Below are 14,121 nucleotides of genomic sequence, written 5' to 3'. Positions count from 1 at the left end.
ATCATGTGAGTGCTCGAAATGTTTTAGATTTAAGAACGGCGAGTATTTTTGATGTTTAGAGCAGAGATGGTGTTTTGTATTAAAGTTAATTCCAACTTTTATTTAATCTTTCTTAAAATTCATTTCATTTAAAAATTTTTCATTTTATTAGAAAGGCAAAGAGACTGAAGAGAGAATGAAGAGAGAAAGCGTGAGAGGCAGCAGACACGCCTTCCGCACACAGGCTCCCTCCTCAAAGGCCCACAGCAGCCAGCAAGAAAAACAACCTGTACATTTGTAAGCATTAGCTCTACAATCATAATTTTAAACTATTACCAATAAAACTCAGATATACTCAAGCACTATTCTTGTCAGTTGGTAGGTGTTAATTTAGTATTTACATTATTTTTTTAGTTTAGGTAATGATGGTTTTTCTTCTACACACCTGTGAAGGTCTATAATCGTGCTCTAAGGCTGTTCCCACACTAAATGATGAGATGAATTCACTGCAAAGGAGTGTGTGATCCATTACTGCAAAACTGTTTAGAGACTCATTAACTTATTTGAAAGGCTGCATTAGAGGGTGGGGAGGGAGAAAGAGAAAAAGGGAGAGAGATTCCATCTGGTGGCTCCCTGCCTAAGTGGGCTCCACAGCTGGGGCAGGGCTGGGTCAAGTCAAGGCCAGGAGCGAAGGACTCCATCCAGGCCTCTGGTGTGGGTGGCAGGGGCTCCAGTGCTTGGGCGGTATTGCACGCTTGTTTTTCGAGAGCTGGTTCAGAAGTGGAGAAGCTTCAACTTAAACCCACATTCCAGCATGGGATACAGAAGTCACAGCAGCAGCTAGTCCACTGTGCCAAATGCCAGCCTCTTCAAGTCTTAAAGGGTTATTTTTTTCTTATTTTAATTCATAGTAGTTAATCATATTCTTTAATTTTTTTTTCTTATAAGAAAAATATTGTTTCCTTTCTTGTTTGTATTTTTGTCTTAGTATTGGAGGATTTCCAGATTAAAAATTAATTTGAATTTTGGTCACACACCAAGTATTTTTTAAATATCCGAATGTTCCAAATACTACATATATTTCCAAATAATGCTTGGGGCATATTCACATTACAGCATGGTTATCTAACGCTAATAGGACTGGGCATCCTATGCTTTCATTAGCTAAACTAGGAATTTGACTGTACAGTTCAGGTTTCCCGAGTGGGTAACTTAACAACTATAAGCAATCTTTCTTGTAGAACTATGAGAAAAATGAGTTGTAATCATACAACTTAATTAACATTTACCTCACAACAAATGCCAGGTTTGCTTTTACTGTGAAGCCCTATAACATATGTTAGGCAGGAATTTTAGTAACTTTCTCAACAGAAAGAGTGAAGAAAAGAAAAAAAAAAAAGGAGCGAACAGAGCACTCTGGCGCTTAGCTAGAGAAATGGATGTCCTGCAAAACAGGCCTGTCACATCTCCAAGAAAGCTAACAGGATAAAGTGCCGTTGGTCATTTACAAGCAGGCATCTTGTTAAAAAAAACCCTTAAAAATATGAAATTCAAAAGAACTAAAAGGTTCCTTTGCTCATATGACACGTTCCTATCAGGGTGACTTTGATATTTAATTTGATTTTACTGTAGGTCAGAAAATATTCTGATTTTATTGAGTTGAAAAATACCTTAAATACTTTCTGTGTGGCTAATTGCAAATTATCTGTATTTAATTGCTCCCTCTCATTTTATTTGCATTTTCTTAATGCAAATGTAAATTTGTTTATAGAGGAAATTTAACACCTATAACTCAGTAAGAAAAAAAATGGAAATGATTTTATGTCTTGCTGCTAACCAGTGACAATTTCTGTTAGCATCTTGATTTTCATATTTTCAGGATTTCAGTAATATGTATACATATTTTTGTTACCTACCAATGAAAAATGAAAGTAGAAAGAATCTCATCATTACCTAACCTGTTTTTGGTAACCTAACAAGAAGGCATATAATACAAATTCAAATACTGAGTGGAATGAAAATCAAACTTCTTATTTAATGAAAGATGATTTGGAAATGAACACTAAAGTTATAACTACATTGTAATTCTATATTCTGAGAATTTTATAAATCTACAAATTCATTTGGAGATACACTAATGAACAAAGTCATGGTTTTTTCTTTGTGGCTCAGGTTAATTTAGTAATAACAGAAACCAGAACTCTTATTTTCAGACCTATTAGACTAAGCATTATTTGATGAAATCCAAATCTCATTTCTAACATATGAAGACTATGTATATTCTAAAATTTTCTATTAAGCAATCCTTTGTTATTACTTCAAATGAGAAATGTAACCTGGACTTTATACCTGCAGATAAAAAATAACTATATGAATGTTTACAAATGTACATTTTTGTTTTTCTACTAAATATGTACCAACCTTCTGTGTATAGAACACAGTATCTTGAGTTATTAAGAATGTGTTATGTTAGCAATTATTTTTCATTTTTTTAGACCAGGAGGAAGCTGCTGGCTTTGGGCGTCAGCCTGGCCCAAACCCAGCCATTGCAGTCATTCGGGGAGCAATCCTGCAGATTGGGGAGCTCATATAAATAAAATAAATCAATTCAATAATGGAAAACAAAGCTGCTTTTAAATCATGGTAAATCACACCAGAAAAGGAACCAGAAGTGCAGCGGGCAGCGCATACATACCACTCGGAGACACGATCACCGGCTGAAGAAGTCTCTGTTCTCCTCCCGGGGGGAGGTTCAGTGCAATCACCAGCACCGTTCCCAGTGTTGTTCCAACCCAGAGACACGGGGACGGGGAGGAGTCCGCCTTGCGAGTGAAAGTTTCACAGAAATGAAGAGCCGAGATAGCCTCTCTGGATTCTTTGTCAATACTGGTTACACTTGAACTCCGCGATCGGCTGAAGGAATTATCTTTTACATCTGAAATGATTTAAAAGGCAATGAATTGCTAAAGAAATGAAAAAGAAAATCAAGAAGCTTCTTGAAGAAAATGGTGCTACTGTATGATCTGTAGTCATTGAAGCATTTAATCAGGAGAAAGTGTTTTGAGGAGGTGAAACTAACAAAAAAAATATAAAAATCTATGAGATACAGTTTCCACTGATCTTTGTTGGTGAAATGTGTCTCCTGTAGGCGACAAATAGATGGGTTTTGTTTTTTAATCTGGTCTGCTAATCTGTTATGTTTGATTGATAAGTTTAAGCCATTTACATTCAGAGTTAATACAAATAATTGGTAATTAGTTCTGCCATTTTAACAATGGATTGTTCATTGATTTAGTCTTCTGTTATTATTTTACTGGGATGTTCTTCACATTTGTCTTTGGTTTTCATTCAGTAGCGTTTTACTTAACTTCATGGTGTTGTTAATTTCTTTTCATTCTTCCTGATATTGATTTTGTTTTGTGGCTTTTCATTTAAGGGGATGTATAGTAACTGTGTAATGGAGACTATCATATCTGGATGTGAGGGTACAATGCAGTATGCATCTCTACTTCCAGACAAAGATGGACTCCCAATGAAATTGCTTGCAATATCTTGACAATAGGATGCTGGACTCTCTGCCATTGACCATGCCCACAATGATGGACATATGATTATATATAAAGAACTATGCTTATGAACAACAACAACAAAAGGCAATGAGCTTGCTGAAATTGTAAATCTACAGCATATTGTTTTTAATTTATAAAGAAACATTACTGGCTTTAATGCTAATAACTTTTCCTGCTTGCTTAAATGTAAAATAAAAGTGGACTCAATGTGTTGGGGACAGGGGAAGGAGAGTTGACGTGATGGCTCAGTGGTTGAATCTTCACATTGCAAGGACTGGGATCCCATACAGGTTTGTGTCCCAGTTGCTCCTGGGAAAGCAGTACAGGATGGCCCAAATCTTGGGACCCTGAATCTGCACGGGAGACCCGAAGAAGCAGCAGCTCCTGGCATCAGATTGTCTCAGCTCCTGCCACTGCGGCCCATTGGGGAATGAACCAGTGAACAGATTTTTTTCTGTCTCTCCATCTCTCTGTAGGTTTGACTTTTCAAAAACTAACTAACTAAATAAATAAATCTTGAAAAAAAAAAGTGGTCAAAGCCATCCTTTCCAGAACTCAGCTGCGTAAGTCCGGGTGAGTTTCTAGATGTAAGCCCTTGTTAAGTTATTGTTCTAATCTTAACTCTTCACCACTCTTTTCTGGTACATTGTCTTTCATAACACACTGCATGAGCAGGTAGAACGAGAAGGAAGTAGAAAAATGAGAGTCTAATTCTGCAAGTTAAAAATGCATTTAGGAACACTCTGATGGATCTTTTTTTTTTCCAATCTTCCTGTAAGAAAACCTTTAGTCAACAGAAGTTTAGACTGCCTTCTTGAATGCCATTCTAAGTGTCATCCACATGTAACAAAATACACAAGTGGCAGATAGATCATCTGCTCTTTACACAGTCATCTGTAGTGAGAAATATTTAAAAATTATACTAAGAAATCTTTTATCCTATTACTTTCCCTGTGGCCATTACTATGTTAAGTCTCCCCTTTTCTCTTTGAAAATAATTACTGGACTTTTTTTTCCCAGTTTTGTCTCCAAAACAAAAACTAAAGCATTATATTTTTCTCATGACATTATTTGTATTAGTAACATCCCTGGTTCTACTGGTGAACAACACTTCAATAAACCATAGTTTTTGTTTCTCTCCCTTTAATTTCTCCTATAAACCTGATGGGAAGCCATACCCTGTTATTTTGCGACAAAGACCTATTTCCCTCTTTCCATTATTAATCCATTTCCATTGCCCCAAATTCAGTCTCATCATCATTTTCCTAGGCAATACCCAATCGCTCTCCCAACCCTTAGTCTTTCATAGTCTAACATAGCTCAATTAAACTTTATAAAACATGGTTACAACGCTGGGGCTAGTGCTATAGCCTAGTAGCTAAATCCCCACCTTGCATGAGCTAGGATCCCATATAGGTGCTGGTTCATGTCCTGAGTGTTCAACTTTCCCTCCAGCTGCCTGCCTGTGGCAAGGACAGCCCAAATCTTGGGATCCTGTACCTGTGTGAGACCCAGAAGAAGCTCCTGGCGCCTGATTTCAGATAGCTCAGCTCTGGCCTTTGTGAGCACTTGGGAGTGAACCAGTGGAAGGAAGATCTTTCTCTCTGTGTCTCTCCTTCTCTCTGTAACTTTGTGTTTCCAATAAAAATAAATAATTCTTAAGAAAAAACTACATAGTCACAATTCTGTAACTCTGCAATTCAGTGGCTCTTGTTTATTCTGATAATGCTAGTGAAACTTTTTTTTTTTAATTTGGAAATTGAGAAGCAGAGAAAAAAGAGAGAGAGAGAAGGAGAGAGAGTCCCATCCACTGGTTCACTTGCTAACTGTTCACAAAGGCTACAGCCAGGAGCTGGGAACAGCATCCATGTCTTCCGAGCCATCACTGCTGCCCCCCAGGGTCGGCACCGGTGAAGTGCAGGCAGGATCAGGAGTTGGGAGCTAAACCTAGAGACTGGGATGTGGAACACGCCATCTTAACCACATAAGCGAAGGCAAACTCTCACTCAAAGTTCTCAAGAATTCACAAAACTTTTATTCTCCTAACCTCTTAACACCCAACACCACCCTTCTTCAGGGAAATACATCAAGTCATCTGATTTTTTTTTTCCAAATATAATCTGGAATATTGCTTCTTGGCCTTTTGGCTAAGATCAACTGTCCAATTATAATCTGCATTTCCCTACTTGTTATTGTCTGGCTCGTGTCCTTGCACTATCCCATTCTGTAACTAACCAACAATATGCTTATTTCCCATGTCAAGTACTATCATATTGCAGAACCTGGTCTTTTTCCAACAGCCATGCATAGTTTCTTCCTCTGTTGAATCCCTACTGCTTGTGACTCCCACTGGTAATCACATTTGCTCTGAAGTTACTACTGATTTGTTTTATACCATGCTTTAAAGTAACTACAAGTGCAAGTAGAAAGTGACTACAAGTAAAACCTGTAAGTAACACATGTCATTTTTATACCCTGCAGAATTTTCCATGTGCCTACCATATGAAAAGTATTCAGTAAACATTCAATAAAGACAGATCTACAGTTGAAATTATCTAACATACTGCTTCTACTTCCCTGCCAGAATGTAATAAAAGTCCCAGAGGCTTCTACTGCTCATGTCTAAATCACTGCTCAAATCACAAGCCTTCCATGTTCCTGTAAAAGAATTTTCCTAATTTTGTAAAAAGAGTTAATGTTCCAGGCTTTATGTGACAGCACAAAAATGACATACCTGAATCCTAGTAATACTTAAGATTTTTACAATAAAATGAAATAAAATTCACACTGTGAAAATATTGCTTTAAAGTATAATTACGTGCAGTCTAATTCTGATTACAACTAGCTTCTAAAAATAATAAAGTTACTAGTTGTAACAAAAGCACGTCAACTTTTTTAATAAGAGTCATACCTGAGGTTTCTAAAGACATCTTTTCTTTCACTTAAGAATTCTGCATTCATATATGAGCGTATTGTAGAAAGAGATTATTTACTATAAATGAAACAACTTTCCATAATCAATGGGTTATGACTGAATTAGTTTACAATGATATTGATTCTAAGAATTTAAATTTCCCAAGTAAAAAAGGTAGAAAAGTTCAATATAATTTATAATGACAAACATATCAAATTTGTAATTTAAATAAGCATATATATATGTACACACAAAGTGAACTGACATGTGTTTCTGCCTATGAACTAACAATAACAATGAAAAGCATTGATATAGAAAGTTCAATAGTATAAATTCCAATGCAAATTAACATGGAAAAACTGAGATATGTATACATATTAAGATTACAACAGGTGATTTATAACAACCTACACATGTTAATTTACAGGCCAAATAAACAAAGATTTCATGGGAAAATAAATAATAATATTAATAAACTACAACTTCATTTTTGCTGTACTATGTACCTATGAAAATTAGGTTACGAAAGAAACTCTTAAGAGTAGATCAATATGAGATGATGCACTGGATAAGAATCAAATTTGAAAAAAAAAAAAGGACCACGTTTGAACTGGATAGGAGCAGGTTGCTTATTTTATTATACACTTTAAAATGTATGAAGGTAAAATATAATTCTCAACAGTTCGAGAACTACAATTTCTACTTGTTGTTGTAGACCTCTGTTGTAGAATGTTTTATTTGCATGGTTCTAGTAATTAGAATAGAAATCAAAGTAAGCACCGTTTACTATGTGACAGGCACTGATGAAACAATTTATAATTTATAATTTTATAATTTTTTGATTCACAAAACAATTTTGAGAATTATTATTATCATCACAAGCTCCAAGAGAGTAGATGATCTTCATCGAAAGTTGAATCTGATAAATGGTAGAGTCAGGCCCTTGGCAAAGTCTAAAATTTTCTATTAGATAACTCTAGACAGCTACCTCTCCAGTGTCATGGAGTTGATCAGTTTTTGGCTATAGGAAAAATATCTGAAACATTTGTTCTTATAGCCAGACCTACACTCAGAAACAGTCTGTCACACCTTACCTAACACGCCCACGTCATAAAGCCTTCACTTTCATGCTACTTGCTCAACTGCCTAAACATCGTAATGTGTAATGACACTCTCCTATTCCCACGTACAATTTTATGAAGCCGAATTACATTTCCCAAATAAAACATCATGCCAAGCGATGGGGTTTCTAATGGTAAAAATAAGAACAAGAACTCACACCAGTATATGTAACAACTAGATGTCTGCCTCCTACAAGTGTCAATGAAGAAGCGACGTCAGACAGTATTACTCCTGACTCCCTGGAGGCGGGGACAGCAGAGTGAAAGGGCAAGCAGAGTTGCACATGTTCCCCACTCATCAAGATGAGTCCTATCCACAGAAGTGTCCAGAGAGACAGGACAGTGCAATAACATCTACTGCTTCAGCAGCACCTAGGAGCCTCGATTCCAAGTACAGTCAGCTTTGTTTTCCCCATCGCCTCCTGGATCTGTTTGAAACAACTAGCAGACAAGCATCTCCACCAAACAATCTTTCAGTAGTACAAAGACTTGAGAGAAACACAATACCACAGAGACACTTAACATATATAACAAAAGTAATAATTGGCTGCAGACATTGAAGCATAGGGGCAGGCTAACTAAAACCATTAATTAAATAAGGATGACTTACAAAAGCATGGGGTATATATTATTATTAAAATTTATCATTCTGAAATGTGAGTTTTTTTTAAAAAACATACAATTCAGCATGACATTTTTACTATCTTTACATGTACATTTGTCCCTAGAGTGTTGCTTTCTACTAATGACAACTGAATGCATTATAAACACACTTATCTATCAGTAACTGAGGTAATACTGTAATTCGGGAATGCTAAAATTATTATGTAAAATGTACCAGCAACTAGGTTTGTGACATGCAGGAAAAAAATCAGGAGAAGTGAGGCTGCAGGACAAATCTTTTCATCTCTAAGACAACGGTGGGTAGAATCGTGTGTGAGCAGTGATTTTATTAATGAAAGGTAACAGAAACATCTGAAATAATAAAAATGAGTTTAAAAAAGAAATCCTGCTTTATAAGGAGCATATGGAATCTTTTATCTTTACTGAAGCATCATTTATTACTACAGAAAATCAAATATCTGTTTTTTATTGGGATATTTGGTAAAATAAATGTGCAAATACATTTACTTGCTTAAAACAGACGGAGGTACACAGAAAAGTGTCCTGAAAGAAGAAATGTTGCTCAATTTGCTATCATCAAAAATCTACATTATAATAACCATATAGGAGACACTGCAATAAACTGATTTTTAAAAAATGTTAAATTAGTGCAGTTTATAGGCTTCAAAATAGGTTTTCAGATAATTACATGGGTTATAAACACATTTAAATTATAATCATGTTAAGATTCTGCTAAAATATGAACTATGAGAAGGCCAAGAAAATACAATATTTTGATTGGCTTGATTATGAATTATCATTTTCATAATTTGTATATAGCATTCTAAAGTTTATTCTAAGGGATTTTTAATACTTAAACATTTTAGTCATTTTAAATTTTATTTCCAATGCAAATCTAGGATGTGCTAATTTAAAAACTTCCAATTTGCCTACTGAATCCCATTAGAAAGAATTCAATCACTTTGGGTATTTATTAGATAATGTATTTACTTACCTATATCAGGCTTTAGGTCAGTAGGCAAGCTTAACTTCCTTGACATCTTTGCTGAAAAATAAAATGTAGTTTTAAAATTCTGAAGAATAACTGATTCATACTTTAATTTAACTGATTCCCAGGATAGAAGAGAACTCTTCAGTGAACAAGTGTAGAGGCTAGGATGATTAAGAATGATTAATAATGTTAGGGGTGGAAAGTAAATCTTATTTTCAGTCTCTTAAAAAGTTTGTACTTACTTGATGTCATGTTTTGGTTTGAAGTTCCTACTTCAAGTAAGCCTTTTAAATTTTAACTTGTAATTCTTTCTTATGCTTACAGGTAAAGGTCGGTCTTCTCTAAGAGAAGAGTTATTCTTCCCAGGACACTGTTGCAGTTAGGGTATTAGAAGCATTAGGACCAAGTGTGGGGAAGCGATAGGAACATTTTCCAACTCATGATATTCACTGCAATCTGGCTCATCATTTCTTAAGTCAAATTCATTAATATAGGACAAACCTATACCATAATAAGATTATTTTATTACATAACATATTATGTCTTCATTATTACCAAACATAAATTAACATTTTTATTTATATTTCAGTGAAAAAGAAAAACTTAAAATCACACTAAATCTAAAATGATAGAATTTAGATAAAATGTAAGCTGCTGGTGTTTTTCTGTGTGTGGTACTAGAAAGGAAGAAAGTTAATCAACTTACTGGAATTCACTTTCCATCCTTAAAAGTCAGTTACTTTCTTGAACTAGTGAGTGATTTAAAGTTAGGACTAGTTCAACTACATTATGTTAGTGGTAATGCATGCACAACAGAATAGTGCATCCTATGTGAAATTAAAAAAAAAAAAAGCATTTGTTAATACACGAATGCATACGCTGGGTTAAACTTGGGACTGTTACGAGATATTTAAAGCACAGACCCTGCTAGTCCAAAGGGCGCCATGTAAGCAAAGAGAAATCCAGTCATAGTACATAACTTGCAATCTAAAAAAATGACAAATCCAGTGTTAGGAAAGAGGCATTAGGCAGACTGGCAAAGGACTGGGGGAGGCAGACATCAAGGTTTGACCCCAAGCTTCTCTCATTAATACCTTTTAGCACAGAAGAAGGGGTCACATGTATCCATCAGTCATCTCATTTTTACTCGCTGAATAAAATTTACTTGAAAAAATGTAATACAAAATCCCAAATAAAACCTGTTTGATTTTAAAAACAGACTGTTGTATCTCGTAGTATTATAATTAGAAGGCAATAAAAAGCAATAAAGCAATCTTACAAAAAATGTACTGAACATTAGGAAAGGATTCAGAGGTCATCACCGACACCACAGGTACAATGTGCATTGACTAGCAAGGATCTACACAATGAGCATAGTATCTGAAGGAAAAATTTATATTACTTGTATTTAACCTCGCACAAACAAAAGATGCTTTTTTGGGGACTGGCATTGTGGCAAAGTGGGTTAAGCTTCTTCCTGTGATGCTGCCGTCCAATATGATCATGGTTCAAGTCCAGGCTGCTCTACTTCCGATCCAGCTTCCTGCTGATGTGCCTGAGGAAGTGGAAGATGGCCCAAGTACCTGGGCCCCTGCCACCCTGATGGCTGCGTTTTCAGGCTCCTGGCTTTGGCCTTGCACAGTTCAGACTGTTGCAATCACTTGGCACTTCTCTCTAGACCTCAGTATTATGATTTTGATTAAGTTACTCAAATCTTCGGCCTGTGCTTGGTGATCCTGTTAAGGGAACATTGTGATTCTATACTCTCGGTCTATGACCTGAGAAGCATTTCCAGCCAATTTCCAAGGAGATGCTGATGCTTCTGGTCTGTGGACCACAGTTTGGATAGCAAAATACTTGTGTTACATACAACTTGAGGGTTAAAAACCAAGATAAATTAATGAAAGTCAAAATTTAAATATAGTCAGTCTGAAAAAAATTATTTCATCAACAAGCTTCAATACCTAAGAGAATATTTTAAAACCTCAGTATTTGTAACAGAAATAGTATTAACTCCAAGGATCCTTCAAGTAATTGTCCATAGCATAGCATAAGTTTTGTCTAACACTATGCTTAATTTTTATTACACAAAAATATTAAATACAAATAATGAGCTTTCAACTATTCTCAGTTGGTCTAATTTCAACACTTAAGAGTTTAATATCGATAGGTTAAAAATCATACATAAAATGGTCAAGACGACACTTCGAAGAGAGCAGCTTTAGTTAGTGAAGTGCCATAATAAAGTTTTAATTATGTAATCTGTTATTTTCTTCCAGGAGGATGCAATTGTAGGTCTGACACTCAGCCACCAGCACAGCCATAATATTCAAGTGACAGACAGTTAAGCAATATTGCTATTATGATGTAAGTATAAGTCCCCTGATATATACAGCAAAAAAATCAACTTCAACTTTTTTTATGCTAAACCTTGTAATCACATTATAAAGGTAACAGAACTAAGAGCTTGGCTCCCTTTCATGGACAGAGATGTCAACTGTCCCTATAGCTGAAGGCTACTCATCTGTTTTCTATTTTGCTGATTTGTACTATTTGGTATTTGATTCTTTCCAATAGGTGTTTAATATCTCCTCCCTTTTTTTCCTTAATCTTATGACAAAGACTTTTAAAAATTACTGGTTTAAAACAGTTCCTTTTTAATATCAATATTTCTAGTGCAGATGTAACCCAGCAAACGGCCTCAGTCCTCACTGACTTGGAGGGATTTTTTGAGCAGTTTCTCTGCCGTAACACCTGTCTCAAGAATTTCAGCCATATTAAGAACACACAATTGCCACCAATGATTCCCAACTATAGTAAGGTTGTAACTTCTCCTGGGTTCTAGCTTCTTCTGCTGCAACAAGAACAACATATTCTGTGCCAGAAAGCTGGGGAGACGAGGGCTCCCCTCCGGCCTCCTCTTTCAAGGACAACGGGAATGCTGCTGTGGTTCATGTCCTGAAACCAACAGGCTCTCAAACTTAACCTGCTTCAAACTGGCATTTTCTGGGAGTCTATTGCTTCCAGTAACTTAAAAACAGTCCCAGGTGTAAGGCTCAAAGAGATGCATACGTTAGTAGCTTCTAGCTTTATTTTTGTGCGATTCCTGGGGAACAGGGTTTTTTTATGGTCAACTTCCTGCACAGTAGGCTCAGAGAGGCAGCTTGAGTCGTGCAGAACCTTTGGTCAGCCCTCCTGGCATTAAATCTGTATTCAGACTTGGCCGGCAGTTTTCAGATGGTCGTGTTTTTACTTCTCAGCAGGCTCAGCTGCGATTGCCAACCTGCATGACCACTAGTTGAAACTTGTGTTTATGCCTTGAAGTTGCCTGTTTTTCACTGAGACCATATGATTTAAATGAGTTCTCAGATACATATTGTTCCTGTTTTCTTCAACTGTGCCTTCTTTAATTCTTGTATACTCATTGTCTTCCTTGTTTCGAAATCATATCATTATAAAACATAAACTAACTCATTTCCTACACTTCTCTCTACAGAAAGCATGGGAATGAGCAAAAAGATTTCTTGAATCAGAGAACTGGCATCAGATATGTCTAAGCAGGTTATTAATTGGGTCTTTGGTCTCTCATAAACCTTAAAGACGGTGTCATGCTCTGGCTGAGTAAACAGTAAAGAGCTGCGTCTGCTTTGTAGAATCAGTGAAGGTAAGCATGATCATGACAACGATGCAGTGCGAGTTTCATCACCCCAGATACATGATGCTGAAGAGAGGCACATCTCCAGGCAAACGCACTTCCTGGACCAACAAGGTTTTCATGACTCCCGCTGGTTAGTCCTTTGCAATTGCAGACATTTTCAAAAGGTTTCTCAGAGATTTTCATTGCTTCTTTAAAGCTAAAGTGATCTTTGGCAAGTTTTCTTTAGCTTTTCTGACTACTATGTCCATAACTTATTCTCCTAAAGGCTTCTTAAAAGAATGGAAAATTATAATTCTTATACTTTCAGAATATGACATTTACAGTAAAAGGGACTAATCACAAGAAAAAGTGAAAGGACTTACTATGACAATATAATAAAGTTACAAACATGCAAACTGTTTTACATATTCTGAGCGAGGTTCAATAGTCACACTAAAATGACAACAGCAGTTTTTTAACCGTATGCACAGAAGGCTTTTCAAAAGAGGTAGTGCATAAATGCATAAATGAATGTACGTCCAATAAAACAATCAGGATAAAAAGGAGACTATTTTGGAGCACATGTCATGGAAGGTTTGAGAAAGAATACAAGAAGAAAAGTAGGATCAAGAAGCATAAGTGCAGTTATGACACATTATGTTCAATGTGGCTTTAATTTGTATTTCCCTGATAGTTAGGGAGCCTGAGCACTTGGTCATATATCTATTAGGCATTTGAATTTGTTCTTTTTTTTTAAAGATTTATTTTTTAATTTTTATTGGAAAGGCGGATATACAGAGAGGAGAGACAAAGAGGAAGATCTTCCATCTGCTGATTCACTCCCTAAGCAGCCACAATGGCCGAAGCTGAACCAATCCGAAGGTAGGAGCCTGGAGCCTCTTTCAGGTCTTCCCTGCAGGTGCAGGGTCCCAAAGCCTTGGGCCATCCTTGACTGCTTTCCCAGGCCACAGGCAGGGAGCTGGATGGGAAGCGGGGCCGCCGGGATTAGAACCGGCGCCCATATGAGATCCCGGGCGTTCAAGGCGAGGACCTTAACCACTGTGCCATCGCGCCGGGCCCTGAATTTGTTCTTTTGAAAAATGTCTGTTCATTTCCTTCCCCCATTTTTTCACAGGGTTGTTTGCTTCACTCTTGTCTTGTCTTCTGAAGCTCTCTGTAAACCCTGGGTATTTGTCTCCTCTCAGTTATGTAGTGCACAAAGATTTTCCCATTCTGTTGGTTGCTTCTTTGTTGATCAGTTCCTTTGCTGTACATATTATCTCAAA

At 36.4% G+C, this 14,121-nt stretch overlaps 1 protein-coding gene across 7 annotated transcripts in view; it reads right to left on the bottom strand.

The window, feature by feature from the left end:
• The window catches only part of STXBP5 (syntaxin binding protein 5), a 171,959-nt gene that overhangs the window by 17,754 nt on the left and 140,084 nt on the right, over positions 1-14,121 (bottom strand). For 5 of the 7 annotated variants that reach the window (XM_040965605.1, XM_040965608.1, XM_040965609.1 and 2 more), the window contains 2 exons: positions 9,202-9,252; positions 2,675-2,914 (listed from right to left, as the gene is read on the bottom strand). In XM_040965605.1, coding sequence (XP_040821539.1) covers positions 2,675-2,914; positions 9,202-9,252 — 291 coding nt within the window. The remainder of the gene's footprint in view (positions 1-2,674; positions 2,915-9,201; positions 9,253-14,121) is intronic. The other 2 variants (XM_040965611.1, XM_040965612.1) reach the window with 1 other exon arrangement.

Source organism: Ochotona curzoniae, unplaced genomic scaffold (genome assembly GCF_017591425.1).
Source record: "Ochotona curzoniae isolate NIBS_2020 unplaced genomic scaffold, NIBS_Ocur_1.0 scaffold_3890, whole genome shotgun sequence".
NCBI lineage: Eukaryota > Metazoa > Chordata > Mammalia > Lagomorpha > Ochotonidae > Ochotona > Ochotona curzoniae.
Note: the sequence above shows the minus strand (reverse complement) of the source record. Positions and strands in the feature narration are given on the sequence as shown.